Source organism: Odocoileus virginianus, unplaced genomic scaffold, assembly GCF_023699985.2.
Source record: "Odocoileus virginianus isolate 20LAN1187 ecotype Illinois unplaced genomic scaffold, Ovbor_1.2 Unplaced_Scaffold_14, whole genome shotgun sequence".
Lineage (NCBI taxonomy): Eukaryota > Metazoa > Chordata > Mammalia > Artiodactyla > Cervidae > Odocoileus > Odocoileus virginianus.
The window spans coordinates 906,140-928,404 of NW_027224276.1; the positions used below are offsets into that span (position 1 = coordinate 906,140).

A 22,265-nucleotide genomic window follows, 5' to 3' on the forward strand; every position below is an offset into this window, starting at 1 on the left:
CTGTCCCCACCTTGAGAGTAACAGGAATCTTTCTTCTTTCCAAAGATGAATGAAGTCAGCCCATGGGCTTTCTAGGCCACCCTGGAAATGGGGCAGTAAGAAGATTCTGGGCCCTCCTCTTTATTTCCATAAAGCATTTGGCAAGAGGGGGCTGAAGCCAGAGCCTTTTCCCAGGAATGAGTCTTGAGTGAGACGCATCCACTGGGCTGAGGGGAGGAAGGAGAATGGGCAGAGATGGGTAGGCTTCTGGAGACAGGGCTAGAACTGCAGAAAGTGTTGAGTGCTGGGCCTCCCATTTCATGACCAGGGAAACACCAAGGAGCCCAGGCTCTCCTCATGCTTCTTCTTCTCACTCTGCCTTCCAGCTTTAAGTAGGGATGAGTAAAGGGCAGACAAGGCTGGTGAAAGGGAAATGGATTGGAATAGCAGAAAAGAGGGTTCTAGTCAGCTGGAAAACTCTCTTATTTACCTGCTACTCAGAGATATGGAAAAGAAAGGCAGGATGCTCCAGTGGAAGTGGGGAAGGGAGTTGTGGGAATAGGTGAAGTGGCCCGTGGAAGAGTCCGTGCCTTTGGTCAGTTCCAAGAAAGCAGGACAATGCGCCTCAGCACCTTGTCCGGGGCAGGTAGGATCCAGGAGTGCCCCGAGAGTTGACAACGGAGAAGGCAATGGGGATGAAAGGGTGAGGGGCAGAACACAAAGGGGTTCACAGAAGCAGTTTGCCATTTCTGTGGATTTTCAGGATACGGCCGAGTCTCTGCTTTGCTGTAGCCAGGCCCTTTTTGGGACGCTTTCCTGTGGGGGAAAGGAGAAGTAAGCAAAGGCTATGGTAAGGGTGATGGCAGCAGCTCCAGCACCAACTGTCCTTGAGCCATCCCCATCCTGTTCCTCTGCCTACAGAGCCTCCCCATCCTTATGCCTGGCTCCAGGACCATCTTGGGCCAAGAAGCCCTCCTTAATTACTTCCATCCAACACCACATGCTTTGGCTCTTCCTTCTATGACCTCCTGCAGTGGCTACAGACTTTCTGGTTACCCTGTCTGATTCTTTTTCCCCCTGATTTCTTTAGTCCCAATCATTTTCCTTCCTAAATTCTGCAAGGAGGTGATTGTGCTTCCCCATCCTCTTATCCTGCCCATCAGGATTGAACAAGTGCCTGGTTAGTGATTATAGCTCAGTGTCCCTGAAGTTGCCACCCTCCGGGCCTTGCTTCATTAGAAACCCTTATCCTCCTCACCCCAATGCCACACCAATCTCATCACCCTTGAGCTGTGTACTCTCAGAGCCAAAGTGAGGAAAAGGAGGGCTTGAACCCTCCCCATCCTTTTTCCCCACATCAAACTACCTCCTACGTCCCACGTGAACTCTTCCATATTTGATCAATTTATCCCCTCCTTCATTCCTTCTGCCAGAGCCCTAGCCTCTCTTCACTACAGTCTGGGCTTGTGTATGCATCTCCTTCCTAGACTTCCCATCTTCAGCTCACCCTCCACTTTGGCCCACCAGAAAGATCTTTCCAAACTCACATCTGAGTTAATCTCTGCTTAATACCAATGTCTCTTCACGAACTATGAGGTCAAATCCAAGCATCTTAGGTTGCCCATCAGTGTCCCTCCTGGGTGTTTTAATTTACCAGAGGGCTTAGGGTTTGAAGCCAGTGATCCTAAGATCTTTCTCAGTTCTACAACCATGTGGCAGTCATACCTTGTCCTGCTTGATTGCTCTGGGAGCCAACTGAAGGGCGCCGCTGGGTCAGGAAGACACCTGGGGCCATGGGTGTGGTACTGCGGTTTGCTTGGGCCATGCCAAAGGCATTGGGACGAGCAGTATACTCATGGTCAGCAAGACTTCCTGAGAGCACTTCTTGTTTAGGCTCAGGAGGAGGCAGGGGCGATGAGGAGGTGAGAAGCTGGGGTGTAGCAGCCAGAGTTGGGGCTGGTACTGCCATGCTGAGATTGGGCTCTTGAGGGCGAGGCTGTTCTACCTCCTTCAACAAAGGCTTCTTCTTGATGTATTTCTTCTTTTGGGCCTTCTGTAGCTCCTAAAACACAAGCCAAGTAAGAGGGGAGAATTTAGGAATGAATAAAAGAGAAGAAAATTCCCCAGAAAGGAAACTAAATGGTGGTCAGTATGGTTCCCCCCCAACTACCCTGCTTAGCTTGGATGTATGTACATACAACACACAGGCCTTCCAATACCACAGGTCCTTTAGTACCATCCATTCTTCAGTCATCACTGCTACTAATTAGTACAGTGGCAACAGAAGGATAAATGAGTTCAGAAACTTGGGTTTCGGTCCTAGCATTGCCATTTATGAGGTGGACCAAGGACATGCCTAATAATAATAGCTAAATTTATGCTAGCAGCTGAGGCACTTTGAATGTTTGACCTTATATAATCCTTAGAACATCCCTGAGAAGGAAAATCTCTCAGTTTACACTGAGAAAACTGAGGTACAGGGATATTAAGTAACTTGAGCCCAAAGCCACACAGCTGAAGAGTTGTTGGGTTCAGGTTTCAACTAGGTATATTAAAATACCCACCCTGCACACTTCTCAAAATGGGACATCTGCAAGTGAAAGAGCAGGAGCTTTGGAATGAGATAAATTTGGGTTTAAATCTATGCTTGTGCTCCCTAATTTGGATGACCTTGGTCAAGCTACTAACCTTTCTGAAATTGCCTCATCTGTAAAATGAGCAAAACAATAGCTGTTTTCCAGGGTTGTTGGCAACATCAAATAATATAAAAACACATAGCAAATAATAGGTACTCAGTAAGTGGTAAACTTATTATTTTATCTTCATCTCTTACATCTTCTTTCTGGTCTTTTTCTTTTAATAAAGGACAGTCCTTCAGGTTACTAGATCTTAAAATCTCAATTTTGGATGGAAGGGATGAATAAGGAGTTGTGTCACTTCTTGCAATATATTGGGTTTCACCCATCCATCCCTCTATGGATATACTATCCACTGTGTAGTGAGTACCTTTATAATGAGTACCCAGACCCCCGAGAACCTGGAAAAGTGGGGCTGGGAGCATGTGAATGACTTCACCTTCTGAAATGCTACACAGCCACACAGACCAACTTAGTGATTACATTTCTTTGCCTTCTCTTGGCAACAGAGGCCTATTCCTGCCTTTGGAAGATCTGACAGTCTGTGGCTACCATAGGAATTTCTAGGGGACAAGAATAATAATATCAGTAATACATGCCAAGCACTGTTCTATAATTTAACTCATTTAATACTCATATGAAACATAAGCAAGAAGAATTATAATTTCAATTTTATGAGAAGAAACTGGCACAGAAAGATTAAGTCATTTTCCAGTTCTCTTGCCTAGAGAACTCCATGGACAGAGGAGCCTGGTGGGCTATAGCCCATGGGGTCGCAAAGAGTCAGACATGACTGAGCGACTAACATACACACATATAGGAACAAAAATGGGAGGGATGAATAAAGAGTTGTGTCACATAATCCCAAATTGGGAACCATCTGTCTTCAGAGTCTCTTTTCTCAGCCAAAGTGCTTGCTACTCCATCGATATCAAGAACCCTGTTTCTGACCCCATTTCTCTCATCTGAAATCCAGAAATTATCTCTTCACACCTAGGTCACTTAAATTTTTCTACCTTTGTTGCTAATCTCCTTCTCATATATATTTCATCCAGATTCCCCCACAGAAGACTAATCTATCTTATGACAGGGCCACTTTTACCTTATCAATTCCCTTGTTCAAAAGGCCATTAGCAAGTCCCCACCCAAATACAAACTCCCTGGCCTGACATTCATGGTCTTCCACAGTCTGGCCACTTATACCTAGCTAACCGTAATGATAATGATGAAAAGTTAATGTGGCTATAGTATTTACTCTGTGGCAAGTGCTGTTCTCAGAGCTTTTACACATATTACCTCAGCTAATCCTCAGATAGAGTCTATGAGGAAACTGAGGCACAGAGAAATTAAGTTACTTGCTTAAGTGAAAGGGTGAAGATTTGAACTCAGGCAGCTGGCTCCAGAATGCATTTTTTAAACTCTATCTTACTCCATTCCCCAACAAGAAGTCTATAATCCAGAAAAATCTGTTCATCCATCCATTCATTCATTCAATCAACAATGACTAAACACATGCTTAACATAGTAGGGATACCAAGTTAAATTAGACATGTCCTCACCCTTGAGGCCCTTACAGTTTAATAAGAAACACAGAAAAGTACACACTATAAGTATCATGAGAGAATGCTATGGAAGCACAGAAGGCCACTGAAATAAACTGGTGGTGGATGGTGTGAAGGGGTGTTACGTAAAGGCATCTAAGAAGGCATGATTCCCAATGTGCAGAGGGAACAGTTTGTGCAAAGGCACAGAGGCCTGAGACAATCTGATACACAGAATGAATATAAACACCGTAATGCAACAGTATGACTGGTATAAATGGCATACATGAAGGGCTGACACAAGGTCAGGGAGGAGAGGTAACCAGAGAACAAATCAAGAAGGCCTTGTGTGCTGTACCAAGGAATTCCCTTATCCTGGAATGCTTCCCTATCCCCTCCAAAATTTAGCTTGCAAAACCCTTCCCAAATTCAAAACCTCTTATTTGAGGTCATCCCTGATGAACTCAACCAGAAGTGAACTCCTCAGAAGGGACTAAGAGTTTTTACAACTTTAATTAATTTGTTTATTTAAAGCAGTCAAATCTCTTTTTTTTTTTTCAAATTACATCTTACATGGTACACATAACAGAGAAGTTCTGGACAAAGAATGGCCACTTGGCCTGGTTGGTTTCTGCTGGCTCCCATCAAAAGTCTCCAAGACATTTCTAAGTAACTCTAGAACTTCACAGAACATCATATTAAAACCATCATTCTATCAAAAGTTAATTTATTTTTTAAAATTTTTTAATAAAAGTTAATTTAAATAGGATGTAATTACTGAATCATATAGACATTTAATTATTTCATTTTATTTAAACAGCAAGTAACATGAAATTTGAAGTTAGAGGATATGAGTTTGAATCTTGTCTCCTCCATTTACTGGCTGTATTATCCTGGACTAGTCACTTAAAGAGAGCCTCATTTTCTTCACCTGTAAAATGATGAAAATATTGCCTATTGAACAGGGCTACTGGACAGATTACATGAAACACTGTACATGGAAACACCTAACATAAAGCTGATGGTGAATAAATGCTCTAAGCTATAGGATGTGGGATATAAGGGGATGTTGATAAGGAGAGAACCATAAGACTCACCTCCAACTGCTCCCAGGTGGAGCACATTTAAGAACTTTGAAAACGATAACATGCTAGGAAGTCAACTTGATTCTAGGGCAAAACTTGGTGGGTGAAGCTTTCTTGGGAAGCAGAGGGTGAAGATCAAGGCAATATCAAGGTATAGAGGATAAGAAAAGCCTCTTTCCGGAAAAAAAAAATCCCATACTAATGGGAGTCTGAGAAATTGAGTGCACTCAACTGAGTCACCTCCTCAGAGCTTCATCTGAAGCCAAATGTTCTCACCCAAGGACACCTGGTCCTTCCCATATGAGAGGTTTTCACACACCCAAGTGATACATGCAAGTACTTTTCTCTGGCCCCTTATTTTCTTTCACCCTAAATCATGTCAACTGTGTGACCTGTGGAAGTAGCTTTGTCATTTGGGATATGTAGGATATAGGAGAGAGCTGGAATGCCATGGATAAAGATCACAAGTTACCCACTTCCCAGTGAGAACAGTGGGATCCTATCAGCCTGAAGGTCTGAGTTTTGAGACTCTAAATCAAACTATGATCAGTGGCAGAGTCATTACCTAAGTGTCAGCACCTACCTGCTGGGCCAACTTTGCAGCTGCTGCAGCCAAGCCTGTCTCAATAGAAGCTACCCGGGTCCCCTCACGCACAGGACGGTCCTGCTTTGGTAAAGTTGGGGTCACACGGGCTGCAGAGAGAACAGGATGAAGACATTTATCTGAATACCAATCATATTCATGACCCCTGAGCCCCCAAAAGGTGTCTCCTTAGTTTTCCTCCATCTAGCTTTTTACAAAGCCAGATTTTGCTTCCCAATGGGTAAAAGGCTAATTTACAAATGCCCAAGGTACACAAAACACACACTGATTAAAAGATAAAAGTTAATATCCCTGAACTGGCATGTAAAGTTGTCCATGTTCTACTCCCTACCTACCTCCCTAACCTTATTTCCACTCCTATATCCTCAGCTTCTACAGACAGAATGGTTTCCTTATTATATATACCTCCAGAACATATACAGCTCATCCTCTCCCCCTGTGCCCTCCTCCCCAATATCCACACTGCCTGGAGTACCCACTTCCCTTTTGTCCACGTCTTTAAAACCTGCCCATTATTCAAAGGCAAGCCAAAATCAATCTTCTATGCAAAACATCTAGGGCTTCTTTGGCTCACACTGACCCCTCCCTCCTTTGAACTTATGTACAAGTCACTTAATACATAACACATACCATCCAGTGTCGTTCCCTAATGCTAATGTGTGCTATTTTGTCTAATAACCAGGCTATGAATTCCTGAAGATCATCTTTTTGTAAAACCTTTTTTATACTGTCTTAACAATCTTGAATGAAAAAATAGTTATTCATCCTACATTTTATATAGGAATTGTATTTCAGGATAACCAAACAACCCCAGATGATGAGGGAAAGCTCTTTACAGAAGATGGCAGCTAATAAATGTAGAAGGAATAACAATATTGGAAAATCACAGGTTTGACATTTCTCCAAAGACATACAGATGGCCAGTAAACACATGAAAAGATGTTCAACATCACTAATTATTAGAGAAATGCAAATCAAAACTACAATGAAGTATCGTCTCACACCAGTCAGAACAGCCATCATCAAAAAATCTACAAACAATAAATGCTGGAGAGGATGTGGAGAAAAGGGAACCCTCTTGCACTGTTGGTGGGAATGTAAATTGATACAGCCACTATGGAGAACAGTATGGAGATTCCTTAAAAAAACTAGGAATAAAACTACCATATGACCCAGCAATCCCACTACTGGGCATATACCCTGAGAAAACCATAACTGAAAAAGACACATGTACCCCAATGTTCATAGCAGCACTATTTACAATAGCTAGGACATGAAAGCAACCTAGATGTCCATCAACAGATGAATGGATAAAGAAACTGTGGCACATATGTATATAATGGAATATTGCTCAGCCATAAAAAAGAATGAATTTGAGTCAGTTCCTAGTGAGGTGGATGAACCTAGAGCCTATTATACAGAGTGAAGTAAGTCAGAAAGAGAAAAACAAATATCACATATTAACACATATATATGGAATCTAGAAAAATGGTACTGAGGAACTATTTGCAGGGAAGGAATGGAGACTCAGATATAGAGAATGGACTTGTGGATACAGTGGGGGAAGGAGAGAGTGGGATGAATGGAGAAAGTAGTGTTGACATATATATACTACTTAATGTGTAAAACAAATAGCTACTGAGAAGCTGCTACATAACACAGGGAGCCCAGCCTGGTGTTCTGTGATGATGACCTAAAGGGGTGGGATGGGGGAAGGGAGGGAGGCTCAAGAGGGAGGGGATATACGTATAATTATGGCTGATTTGTGTTATTGTATGGTGGAAACAAACACACATTGTAAAGCAATTTCCCCCAATTAAAAATATTTTTTTTTTAAAAAAGGAAGAAAACCACAGGTTTGCAAGCCCTAATGAATTAACTGATTTTAGGGAACTGGATATTCAGATAGTACCAAAGTATTATCTTATGGATTACTTGCTAGTCTCAAGAGAAAAAAAAAGAATTTTATAATGGTGAGATCAGGAGTTCACCTCTTACCGTCACTAACAGCAAGATGGCAAACTTCATGCACCTCCTAATGTAATGCAATAGGAAATTTACAGCATCACCCGGGAAGTAGTTTTGCCAAAGACCTGACATCAAGTAAGCAGTTCATATTACTTCCAGTTTTCAGGAAACAACAGATTTTTAAAAAATTAAATGACACTGAGGGCAAACAATCATCCTACAAGATAACTGGCCTGGTTTCTTTAAAAATACAATGTCACAAGGAAGCAAACAAATCTAGAAGGTGGGGTGTGCTACAGGACAATTACACTAGTTTTTGTAACAATTCAACAGCATCAAACAAGAAAGGAAGGGCTTTCTCTCGATTAAGAGAGATTCAAAAAATAAGAGAGCCAAATGCCATATGGACCCTGTTTAGATCCTGATTTAAACAAATCCACTATGAAAGTGCTTTTTTGTTACACAGTTAAGGAAATTTGATTACAGAGTTAGTATTAGGTAACATTGAGGCAAATTATCAAATTATTATATTGCTATTATATATGATGACAGGACAGTGGTTATGTGAGAAAATGTATACTTTAGAGATGCATACTGAAGTATGTGGTGGAGAGGAAGGGAGTGACACTATCTGGGATTTGCTTTAGACAGTCTTAAAAAAAGAAAGTTATAGATGAGTCAAATATGGCAAAATTTTTATAACTTGATTCTCAGTGGTGGGTGTATGGGATTTCACTTTTTTTAATTAATGAAAAAAAAAGTCATAGAAAAAAAGAAGTGGTGGTACTATTGGATTTATATTTAAAGATCCCTTGGTTGGTTACCTATTGTTATTACCATAAAGGAGACTTTCTGTATAAGCAGTATGCCAATTCTAGAACAGGCAATTCAGGAGGGTGAAGTCCTTTCTTTAAAGGTGATGTTTGATTTGTTTTAAAAATGATCTGGAGCCAACCTAGCAAAAATGCTACTGCACAATTTTCAGTCATGGATTCTTGAGTGTATTTTATAGTGTTCTCTATAGTTTTGTAGAGATTCCCTGGTGGCTTAGTGGTAAAGAATCCACCTACAATGCAGGAGATGCAGGTTTGATCCCTGGATCAGGAAGATCCCCTGGAGAAGGAAATGGCAACCCACTCCAATATTCTTGCCTGGGAAATTCCACTGACAGAGGCGCCTAGAGGGGTCCATGGTGTTACAAAAGGGCAGGACACAGCTTAGCAACTAAACAACATAACTTTCTATGTGTGGTGGTTTTAAAACAAGATCCCAAATTCTTTGACACTTTTCCTATTAATAGGTGGGGGGGGGGTCTATGTTTCCTCACAATTGAACCTGAGCAGACTGCTTTGTAGCCTATAGAATGTGACAGAAGTGACACTGCATGACTTCTGAGACTATGTCAGAAAAAGCAACTTTAGTTACCATGTTGCTTCTTGGAACACTCACACTTAAGAGCCCTAAGCAGCCACATAAGAAGTCTGACTGCCTTGAGGCCATCAGGCAGTAAGGAAGCTATTAACCATCACATGCAGAGGTCACATAAAGGCACTCTGCTTGGTACTTCTAGCCTTTGAGTCTTCCCAGCCCAGGCACCAGACATGAGTTAATGAAACTTTAGATGATCCAAACTCTTGATCATCCAGTCTTCAAATTATTCCAGCTGAGATCCCAGACATCAAGGAATAGACACAAGCTGTCCCCCTTGTGTCCTTTCCAAAATCCTGACCTGTTAACACATGAGCAAGTTATTTTAATCTGAAAAAAAAAATTAACCTCCTGACCAGACCCGGATTTTTTGGGGGAAACTATAAAAGACATTTTGTAGGGATAGTTGAGGAAATCTGATCATGGACTGGGTTATTAAAAGATCTCAGAGAATTATTAACTGTTAAGTATAACAAAGGTAGTATGGTTATGCAGGAGGGTGTTCTTATTCTTAGGAGATACTTAAGTACTAAGGGGTAAGATACTATGTTACGGTGGCTGCACATTAAAGTCGCTCAGCAAAAACTATAGACAGATAGATATAGATAATGAAGCAAATACAGGAAAATATTACAACTGTAGGATCAAAGTATTGAGAATATGGGTGTTTATGTTCTCTCTTACATTTACACACTTGAAAATTCTCATAAAATTTTAAATAATGAATAAGATTAAGTGGTTATAAAAAACAAATGAAATGTATAGTTCTTGAATAGATTCTGGCTTAAATAAGTAAATTATATAAGATATTTTTTATATAACTGGGGGAAATTTGAATAAGCATTTGGTATTAAATGATATTAGGAAATAAATGTTACTTTACTCAGGTGTCAAATAATAGTACTACGATTACAGAAGAAAAAGTCATTTGCATAGAGATGAATACTGAATCATTGATATTTAGTAGGTCATGATGGAATGACATCAGCAAAAATGGCAATTAAGGGCTTCTAAAATCTCACTTCTGCATGCAGAGGGGCTGTGAGCATAATCTGGAAAGGCTGACTTTGAGGCTGTGCAAAGCAGGAAGTGAAGGCTAAGGTAGAGTTGTAAATTGTCTGCCTGAGTGCTGAAGATATGTCCCAACATGAACACAGAGCCCCTTGTCAAGTCCTGGAAGACTTATTGGTTCCAGGCATTTAGGGAAATCACCATCCAATTATCAGCTGACCACTAAGCTAACTGAGTAGAAACTTCTACTTCAGTGATTTTTCTGAATAAATTCCATGAATAAGTAACAAGTAGCAACAAAACAAACCCTGGGGATTGAAGTGGGGAGTATCTGATTTCCAGAGTTGTTGCCACATTAACTTAAACATTTAGTTTTCAAAAATATTTAGAAGATATGCAAAGAAACAAGAAAGGGTAGCAACACACAGGGAAAAAGTAACCAAGAAAAAAAAAACTCTCCATGACTTTCTAAACAAAGTTGGACCTACTAGACAAGGACTTTACACCACCTATTTCAAACATGTTAAAAGAGGTAAAGGAAATCATGTCTAAAGAACTAAAGGAGAATATGAGAATGATATTTTACCAAATAAAGAAATACCAATAAAGGGACAAACCATAAATAGGAAACAAATGGATATTTTAGAGTTGAAAAGTAACTGAAATGAAAATTTCACTAGAAGGTTTCAACAACAGATTTGAGTAGGCAGAAGGAAGATTCAGTGATCTTAAGGAGAGGTCATTTGAGATTACCCAGTCTAATAAGCAGAAAGAAAAAAGAATGAGGAAAATGAGCAGAGCCAAAGGGATCTGTGGGATGTGATCAAATTTATCAACATACACATATGGGAGCCTCAAAGGAGAGAATAAAAAAGAGTGAAAAGACTATTTGAAGAAATAATGGCTGAAATGTTCCCAAATTTGATTAAAAAAACTAACCTACATATCCAAGAAGTTCAACAAACTTCATGACAGATAAACTCAAAGAGTTTATATATCATAACCAAAGACAGAGGATCTTGAAATCAGCAAGAGAAGTGACTCATAAAAGACTTACAGTTTACTGATCATCAGAAGCCATGGAATTAGATAAAAAGCAGTAGGATCACATAATGAAAGTGCTCAAAGAAAATCACTTTCAACCAAGAAATCTAAATCCAGCAGAATTATCCTTCAAAAAAGAAGAAATCAGAATATTCCCAAATAAACAAATATAGGACTTCTCTGGTGACCCAGTGGTTAAAGACTCCACACTTACAAAGTAGGGGGTGCAAGTTCAATCCCTGGTTGAGGAAGTTTTGCATGCCACACAGTGTGGCCAATAATAATAATAATTGATCACTCTTAAAAAATGGCAAAAATATTCCAGAGAGTTCACTGCTAGTAGGCCTGCCCTATAAGAAATACTAGAGAGAGCTCTTCAGCTTAAAATGAAAGGACACTATACAGTAAATCAAATCCACATGAATAAAATGTGCTAGTAAAGGTAACTATATATATATACATATATATAAAAAGAAGTATAAACATATTTTTGTTGCATCCCATTTTTTCCTCCTAATTAAAGACTGTTGCATAAAGCAATAATTATAACTGTATACTCATGGGCACACAATTTATAAAAATGTTATATTTAACTTGTGACAGTAATAACATAAAGGTTAAAAGGAATGGAACTATTAATATACAGGAGCAAAGATTTCATATATCATTGAAATTAAGTTGATGTTACTCTGAATTCAAACTGTATAAATTAAGATATTAATGTTAATCCCTTAGATCACTAAAAAAATAACTCAAATATATATAGAAAAAAATTAAAATGGACAATAGAAAGTAGCTTTTAAGCACAAAAGAAGGCAGAAATGAAGAATTGAGGAACAAAACAGAAATAAAACAGAGAAAACAAACAGAGAAATGGACAATGTGAACCCTACTTTGTCAGTTATTACACTGAGTACAAATGAACTAAATTCCCCAATTAAAAGGCAGATTGGCAGAATGGATAAAAAACCATAATCTTAATATATGCTGTCTCCAAGAAACACATTTCAGATTCAAAACTATACTAATATCAGAAAAATAGACTTAATTGCTTAAGAAAAAGACTGCTACTAAAAACAAAGGACATTTTTTAATGATAAAAGGGTCAGTAGATCAAGAAGGTATGAGAACTATAAACACATATGCACTTAACAGCAGAAGTCCAAAATACATGAAGCAAAAACTGACTGAACTGAAGGGAGAAACAGATAATTCAACAACAATAGCTAGAGATTTCAATACCCTATTTTCTCTAATGGATAGAACAATTAGACATAAAGTAAGCAAGGAAACAGAAATGTCCTGATGTCTGAAATTTCCCATAAAATGCTTAAAAAAAAACGGATGAAGCAAATATAGTAAAACATCAGTTGTTAAATCTCAGTAATAAGTATATGAGTATTCATGATACCAGCCTCTTTAATTTTGTGTATACTTGAAATTTTTCATAAGAATTCTTCAAACACAAAGGAAAAAATATTCACTATTCTTGTACTTGTAACCATTTAATTTGATTATTATAGAAATATAGTATATTTAAATCTTAAAAGGCTAATTTCTTTTCATCATATCTGTTTACTCTTTTAAATTAATCTTAGATTGAGTTCTCCACAACATTCCATTAGGATTTTGATTTAGGATAGTGTTAAGTATATATATTAATTAAATGACCCTTTATAAAAATCAGTCTTTATAATCAGATGCATGCTATAACTCTATTTATTCAGGTCTTCTTATATGTTCCTCAGTAATGTTTTGAAGTTTCTTCACATAAGTCTCACACATATCTTCTTAAGATTATTCTTGGGTATTTTATATAATCGTTGTTATTGTCAATAGGATCTTTTTTCCCCCTCAGTGTATTATGCTTATTACTGATATTGGCAATTCCTGATTCTTAGATATGTGGCTTATATGCAGAGATTGCCCAATTTATTAAATTCTCATATTAGTTGTTTTTCAGCTGATTTCCTTACATTTTTCTAGTTATACAATTATATCATTTCTTTCACTTGTCAAATACTTATTATCTCCCATGTGCCAGGCACTCTGCAAGTTGCTACAGATACAATGATCAGGATTGCCACCCGTACGGTGCCTCATATCATGATAATTTGTTCTCTTAATTTCTAATAATTATAGTTCTTATTTCTGCTTCATTCCTAATTATGCTGTCTAGAACTTCTACAGCAGTGCTAAATAACAGCAGGGATGATGGGTATATTTGTCTTATTATTGATTTTAATGAGAAAATCTTTAGTAAACTGCCTCAATCTTTTCTGAGTTAAGAATCTACTTTGAAAATATGATAAAAGTTATTGGCTTTCTCTTTAGAGAAATATACATGCATATATGCATACTTATATTAAAAATACAGTGGTGTGCATTAATTATCTGCTCTCTGAAAAGGGAAACAATGGATAAGATCACGTTTTGACATAGAAATATTCATATTTTTTATGTAGAATGAGGAAAAAGTATAAATAAATTATATATATTTGACTATTTATTATATATAAAGAGGGCCTCTGAAAATCTTGAAGACCTACATGAATAAATGAGAAAAAGTCAGACATAAAATTTACAAAAGAAGAAATTCTAATGCTAATATAAACATATAGGAAATGTCTAATCAAAAAATTCAAATTAAATCGGTGAAATGCTATTGTTTGCTTGTGAATCACCAAAGGTCAAAAAAATAAAGACTGCTTGTTTTCAACCCAGTATCATTCTCCCTTTCCTGCTTACTAATAAAAAATATAACTTTGTGGAACAACTTAGCTAATTGGTATCTAACTAAAAACCACACTTCCTGGCCTTTTTAACAGATAACATTGGCCATGACACAATTTCAGCCAAGGAGTTTTTTTTTTTTTAAGTAGAACTTAAAACTCCTTGGGGAGGGATGCCCATCAGGCCTATTCCTTTCTCCTTTTGTTCTTCCTCTTCTGCCTAACTGCAACTCAAGACCCTTCCACTGGAGGGATAAGCACTCGCTAAGGATGCCTGAGAGGTTCCTATTACTCATAGACAAAGACTATTCTTAGCTATATGCTCAATAGCTATGAGGATTCATAAACAAATATTCTCACACATGGCCACATGGTTGGTGGGAGCATAAACCAATAAAACCTTTCTGGAAAACAATTTGGTAATACATATCAAGAGCTTTTAAAACATTCGTATTAACAAATTATATTGGTAAGAGTGTAGGGAAACAGGCAGACTCATGTATTGCTTGTGGGAGTGTAAACAATCTTCAACATGTAATTGTTAAATGAGAAAAGTAAAGGCACCTAACAGTATACAAAGTATGCTTCCAACTGAGTTAAGGGGGAAAGAAAATATATACATGCATTTACTTGTACATGCTACGTCTAAAAGGATACATGTGACTACGTCTAAAAGGATACATGTGACTACATCTAAAAGGATACATGTGACTATGTCTAAAAGGATACATGTGAAACTGGTAACAGCCGTTGACTCCAGGTGGGGAACTGGAAGGCTGTGGAACAGGGGTGGGAGGGAGACTCTTGACTCGACACTTCAAGAGTTTCATGGGAATCTATCCTAAGCATATAAATAGAGACACATCTACATAGAAAAATGTTCACTCCAAATGTTATCACTAATTGTAAAAATTTGGCAATTGGCTAAATGTTCCATATTAGAGAGGTTAGGTAAATTAGGTATATTCATGGAATAGAATATTTTGTAGCCATTAAAATACTATGTATAAATAATGGCATAGGGATATGTTTATGATATAATATTTAAAAGGCCAGATATATTTACTTGTTTTCAACTTTTACAGTCAACTTCTAGTCAACATGGAGTATTAATTACAAGACAGTGTTAACAACCATGACAATATAAACAAAAATGTACAGCTTACAGAAGGTTGTAGGAAGAAAAAAAGAATAGCAGCATTAATGTACACATCTTAGACAGTAGGTAATCAAGAGAGAATGACAAAAGCCAATGGAAGGAGAAATAGAGGTTAAGATAATAAATCAAGAAATGGTAGTATAAACCCTATCATCTTGGGTTTTGGACTCAACTACCAGAAAAATGAAAATGACAATGTTGCCTCTCAAGCATGGGATTGGAAGTAGGGAAAGCAGAGGCAGACCACTATATTTCATCCTAAACTCCTCTATACTATTTGCTATCAGATACAGACATTATTTTGACTAAAAGGCAAAAAAATTTTAAAACAGGATATATGACTGTGCTTTCAACCCTAAAAAGAAAAATGCATAAAAAAAGACTAGAAGGAAATATAGCTGTTTCTGGGTAGCAGAATCATGGGTAATTTCTTCTTTATCCTTTCCTCGATTTACTGTATTTTCCAAATTTTCTATTATGCTAAAAGCCAGAAAGTATAGGAGAAAATAAAATCATAAAAGAGGCCTGAAGGAAGAAAAAAAGAAACATTTGCTGACTGACTCACTAAGAGAACACTTCCCAGGACTGTCCTGCCTGCCCACTCCCCCAATCCTAAGCAACTACCAGAAAGGTCAAATAAGGCTGGGTGGGGACAGAAAGCCCTTTATTTCCTAGAAAACCACAGGGATAAGATAATATCCAGTACCCTCTATGGCAATGCCAGTACCCTCTATGGCAGACTGTTGCAATAATGGCTCTCAATTTGTTCACATGTCCTTGTATGCAAAGGAAGACACTACAGCTCCCACTCCCAAGAAATAGAATCTACTTCTCCACTTTTGGAATCAAAGCTTGGCCATGTAACTTGTTTTGACTAATAGGACAATAGAAAACAACACAGCAGAGGCTTGCAAAGTGCTCACACATTGGGCTTATCCTCTCTTGCTCCTGGATACCCTTCTCCTACCATGTGAAAAAGCTACGGTTGATCTCCTCCTAGCGGATGAGAGAGCCCATGGAGAAAGGCCCTAGCCACCCCAAATTAGGTCCCAGATACCTGAGGGAGATCTTTTTAGACCATCCAGCCCCAGGCAATCTGGTCCAGAACTAGAATAATAGTTCAACCAATGTACAGAATCATGAGAAACAATCAACTATTGTTGTAAGACACTAAATTTTGAGTGGTTTGGCTAACTGACATACCATCCACTGTAAAAACCACCCAACCAGTGAAATGAATAAAATTGTTTTATTACCCTCTAAATTCCATATTCAACTCAACAATCATTTTTCCTTCCTCAGAGGTGGACTCTTAGCTAGTACAGGTGACAATCTAAGGAGCCTTGAGCCTTGCAGAGCTCAACAGTCAGCAGAATTTCCCTCCTTTGACAACAATATTATTACCAAAGGGCTTGGATGATGGTAGCTGAATGTTCTCAGGAGCCTTTGACTGCTTGCTGAACTCTGTTCAAGGTCTTCCTCCTTTCACCTCAAGCCATATAATATCAAAAGCAACATGCTCCATTACCTCTGGCTTTGCTGATCTGAGTGCATGAACTTTGTTTCTTTTTTTTTTTTTTTTTTCATTTTTTGAACTTTGTTTCTTATTGATCATTTTTGTTCCAGTACCTAACATGGTACCTGGCATACAGCAGACACTGATCAAATGAGTGTCTTCCTATTATTAAATGTCCCACCTAGCCAGTCTATCTCCTCCCCAACCGCCCCCACAGAGTTTAAGGACAGAATACTGGGTCACCTTTAGGACTCCATGGAGCATCATCTGAATTCTTCTTTTTCTTGTGTCGAGATTTCAAAGCAGGGTCATCATCATCAGACTCCAGGGAAGGGTAAACTGCAGTGAGAGGGAAAAGCAGGGTAAACTGAGATCTCATCCAGAATAGTGACAACAGAATGATACCTACCTGGGCTCCTCCCACTCCCCTACATGTGGACCCTTTACCTAATCCATACTCAACTGTAGGAATTCCTGAATATGCCACATACTTTTCATGTCTTTCTACTTTGTGCACCCTGACTGCAAATGTTCTCCCAGCATCATCTAACTTTGATTTCACTCGCCCAACAACCATTTAAAGAGTAACTTCATGAATTAATGACCCTATAAAATTCAGCTTTAGATTCACTTCCTAAATAAGCTTTCCCTCTTCTTTTAATCTCTTTCAGATGCCTCCTCAACTCTCCATAGCATCCTGTGTATACCTCTATTGGAGTTGTTATATAGTATGTAAGAGATGATTAGTAAATCTGCCACCTCCAATTTACTGTGAGGGCAAGCATATGTATTATCTGATTTTAAACTAAGGGAGCCAAACACAGTGCAGAGTAGCTGCTCAGTAAGTGTTTGTTAAATTAATGGAAAAAGAACTGGTTCACACATTCATGCAAAGGGAACAAAAAGACCACTTAGGCTGAACTGGGAATAAGATTACTGGAATTGAATGATGTGAATGACAACACACACACATATATTGTATCCTATACAAATACATACAAACACCCAGTTTTATCATATATATACAACATCTATATGATTTAATAGGAAGAAAGTCTAGAAAGGTCCTACTGATGAGGTTAAGCTCTACTGCTACTAAACCTAAAAGAAAAGCAAAATGAGAGGGAAAATTTCTTCTTAGTGAAAATTTCCTCCTAATTTTCCCATTCCTACTAATGATCAGTTTCAAACTTCTCTAGAATTCTACTTCATCAGAGAGAGGAATCCACTCTCATAGTTCCTTCCAGATGGGCCTCTCTGTAGGAAAATGAGTCTGTTTTTCAGGCCTTCTTCCTTGAGCAAAGAAGTAAAACCTCTGCCTCCTGAGTCATTAAATTTTTAAAAAATTTTATTAATTGTCCCTAGAAAGAAAAGACTACCGGTAATAGAGTTGTTTGACAAAGGTTCCATCCCTACTGGCCTAATGGCTGTCAATGTTGGGTTTGTCGATTATTTCAATGAGTTTGAAAAGTTTTTTCCACCTAAAGGAAAGAAGAAGTGTGGTATGGTAGAAAGACCTTGAGTTTCAGGATCAGACAATTAGTTTGAAATCTGGACTGACACACTAGTTTTGTAGCCAAGGAGAACTTCTGTTAAGTCTCACTACCTTCAACCATAAAATTGAAATAATAGATGCTATCTGCCTTGCAAAGTTCTGAGGACTGAGAGATAATAGGTATAAAGTAATATACAAAAGGAAATCTACTCTAAGGTTCATGTCTTATTCAAGATGAAATAAGATGTAGATAATAATTAATTTCAGACATTTAAAAAACACAAGTTAAAATACGCATATTAAAAATATGAGGGTGAGAGGAATGATGCCCCCTCCAAAAATGATGGAATTAGGAGCTCCAAGGATCTGTTGTTCCTCCAGTGAAGCAACCATTAGGGTGTCAAAAACATATATAACAAACTTTTGGGGGATTCTGTAATCCAATCAAAAACTTACAACAACAAAAGGAATGCTTAACAAAGAAAACACCTGCTAAATTAAGGCACTTATAGAAACTTTCAGGAAACCTCAGCTGACTGCTGAGGCAATGAAATGGATACTTCAGTGACCACACACAACAACACAGTATTTGCAAAAATTCATTTGTAAAGTCATTAAGTAAATAGATAACTGTAGCTCACAATAAGCAACAACAGTTAATCTCTAGGGAGAAAGGAAAGTATGATTACCAGTTATCACACTGTAATATTCAAAATGTCCAGGTTTCAACAAAAAAATTTATAAGGCATGCAGAGAAACAGAAAAGTATGTCCCATTTACAGAAAAAAAAATTAATAAAACTTATCCATGAGTAAGCTTGGACATTAGACTTACTATACAAAGACTAAATCAATTGTCTTAAATATGATAAACAAAATAACCATGTCTCAATTTAAAAAGAGACTATCAATCAGGAAATAGAACATATAAAAAGAAACCAAATAGAAGTTTTGGAGTTGAAAAGTACAATGGCTTGAATAAACAACTCACTAGAGGAATTCAAAAGCAGATTTTGAGTAGGCAAAGACTCAGCAAACATGAAGAAAAAATTATCTAATCTGATGAGCAGAAATAAAGAAAAAAGAAAAATGAACAGAGGTAAAGGGACCGTTGGGACACTATCAACTTTAACCAACATATTCATATGGCAATGTCAGAAGGAAAGGAAAGCATGAAAAAGGCAGAACAACTATATGAAGATACAATGACCAAAAACTTGCCAAGTTTTATGAAATACATGAAAATATACATCTAAGAAGTTCGACAAATTCCAAGTAGGATAATCTGAGATAGTCACACTGAGATGCATTATATTTAAACTGTCAATAGACAAAGATATGGAAGAAGAAAATATAGAACTACTTTATCAAAAAAAGACAAAGAAGAAGATCTTGAAAGCAGCAAGACAGCACAATAAAACAACCAATTTCTCATCAGAAACAATGGAGGCCAGAAGACAGTGGGATGATATATTTTAAGTGCTGAAAGAAAAAACTGTCAACCAAAAGTATATCTGGAAAAACAATTCTTCCAAAATGAAGGCAAATTAAGACATCTCAAGTAAACAAAGGCTGGGGTAGTCCATTAATAAATCTGCCATTTAAGAAATGTTAAACAAAGTCCTTCAGAGTGAAATAAAAGGACATTTGAGAGTATAGAAAAACATCAATAAAAGCAACTACAGAGGTAAATATAAAAGTCAGTATTGTTGTATTTGTGATTTCTAACTCTTTTTTTCTACATTATTTAAGATTCCAATGTATAAAACAGTAACCATAAATCTATGTCAAAAGGAGCACAATGTTTAAAGATGTAATTTGTGACAAAAATAACATACATGGGTGGGAGAGCTGTATAGAAGCAGAGTCTTTGAATGCTATAGAAGCTGGATTGTATTAATTCAAACTAGATTGTTATAAAGTTAGAATGTTAGTTGTAATCCTCAGGGTAACCATTTTTGAAAACTAAAAAGCATAAAAAAGGAACTGAGTAAGTCAATTTGGTATACTACCCCAAAATATCAATTAAATATAAAAGAAAGCAGTAACTTAGGAAATGAGGAATGAAAAAATATAAAGACATATTGAAACAAATAACAAAATAGCATAGGTAAGCCCTTCCATACCAGAAATCACTTTAACTGTAAATGGTTTAAACTCACTCTTCAGGACTTCTCTGGTGGCACAGTGGGTAGGAATCTGCCTGCCAATGCAGGGGACACAGGTTTGATCCCTGGTCCAGGAAGATTCCACATGCTGCAGAGTGGCTAAGATCATGCACCACAGACTGTGCACCATAACTACTGAGCCTGCAAGTCACAGCTATTGAGCCTGCATACTGCAACTACTGAAGCCCACATGTCTAGAGCCCATGATCTGCAACAAAATAAGCCACCACAATGAGAAGCCCACAGACCACAACGAAGAGTAGCCCCTCACTCACTGCAACTGGAAAAAGCCCACACAAAGCAACAAAGACCCACTACAGCCAATAAATAAATAAATAAATAAAATTATTTAAAAAATTCCCCCTCCAAAAGGCAAAGAAAGATAGAATGGATCAAAAACAGGATTCAACTGTATACTACATATGAGAGATTCACATTAGGTCCAAAGAAACAACTAGGTTGAAAGTGAAAGGATGGAAAAAGGTATCCCATGCAAATAGGAACCAAAAAGAGAGCTAGGGTAGCTATACTAATATCTGGCAAAATAGAATTTAAGTACAAAATTGTTACAGGAGATAAAGAAGGGTATTACATAGTAATAAAAAGGTCATTCAACCAAGAACATATAAAGCAAATATTGACATACTTGAAAGGAGAAACAGTTCTATAATAATAGCTGGCAACTTCAATACCTTACTTTCAATAGTGAATAAGACATCCAGATAGAAGATCAAAAAAGAAACGGAATACTTGAACAATACTATAAGCCAACTAGACCTAACCAACAAATACAGAAAACTTCACCCCCAAACAGCAAAATATACATTTTCCTCAAGTATACATGGAATATTCTCCAGGATAGACCATAATTTAGCCTACAAGTCTCAATAATTTAAAAGAATGAAATCATATAAAGTATGCTCTCCAAAAACAATAGAATAAAACTAGGAATCAGTAACAGAACTGGAAAATTTATAAACTGGTGAAAATTAAACAATATACTCAAAAAAATCAATAGATCAGAGGAAAAAAATCACAAGTTGATTTTTAAAAACTTTGAGAGGAAGGAAAACCAAAACACAATATACCAAAACTTACAGGATGCAGCAAAAGCAGTGCTGAGAGAGACATTTGTGTGTGTAAATGCTTACAATATTAAAAAAGAAGAAAGATATCAAATCAGTAACCTAATTTTACAGCTTAAGAAACTAGAAAAAGAACAAACTAAATCTGAAGCTAACAGAAGGAAGGAAATAATAAAGATCTGAGCAGAGATGAGTGAAATAAAAAAAGAAAAACAGAATCAACAAAATAAAAACTTGGTTGCTTGAAAGATAATCAACAAAACATGCAAATATTTAGCTAGACTAACAAAGAAGAAGAAAGAGAAGACAAAGATACTTGAAATGAGAAATGAAAGTGGGGACATTACTGCAAACTTTACAGAAATAAAAAGGATTGTAAGAGAATACCATGAACAATTGTATGCTAACAAATTAGATATACTATACAAAATGACAAATTCCTAGAAGCACACAAATCACCAAAACTGACTGAAGAAGTGGAAAATCTGAACTCACATATATTAAGTACAGAGATTGAATCAGAAATCAAAAGGCTTCCAACAAAGAAAAGTTAAGGTTATTTGATGGTTTCACTGGTGGTTTCTCAGTTCAGTTCAGTTCAGTTCAGTCACTCAGTCCTGTCTGACTCTTTGCAACCCTATGGACTGCAGCACACCAGGCTTCCCTGTCCATCACCAACTCCCAGAGCCTACTCAAACTCATGTCCATCGCATCAGTGATGCCATCCAACCATCTCATCCTCTGTCATCCCCTTCTCCTCCCGCCTTCAATCTTTCCCAGCATCAGGGTCTTTTCCAATGAGTTGGTTCTTTGCA

General features: G+C 37.4%; 1 protein-coding gene across 7 annotated transcripts in view; it reads right to left on the reverse strand.

Annotated features, from left to right (window-relative positions):
- Positions 1-444: 444 nt before the first annotated feature.
- Positions 445-22,265, reverse strand: part of PHF8 (PHD finger protein 8) — a 99,123-nt gene continuing 77,302 nt past the window's right edge. For all 7 annotated transcript variants that reach the window (XM_070462809.1, XM_020876654.2, XM_070462810.1 and 4 more), the window contains 4 exons: positions 16,947-17,042; positions 5,825-5,934; positions 1,705-2,041; positions 445-795 (listed from right to left, as the gene is read on the reverse strand). In XM_070462809.1, coding sequence (XP_070318910.1) covers positions 707-795; positions 1,705-2,041; positions 5,825-5,934; positions 16,947-17,042 — 632 coding nt within the window. In that variant the 3' untranslated portion in view covers positions 445-706. The remainder of the gene's footprint in view (positions 796-1,704; positions 2,042-5,824; positions 5,935-16,946; positions 17,043-22,265) is intronic.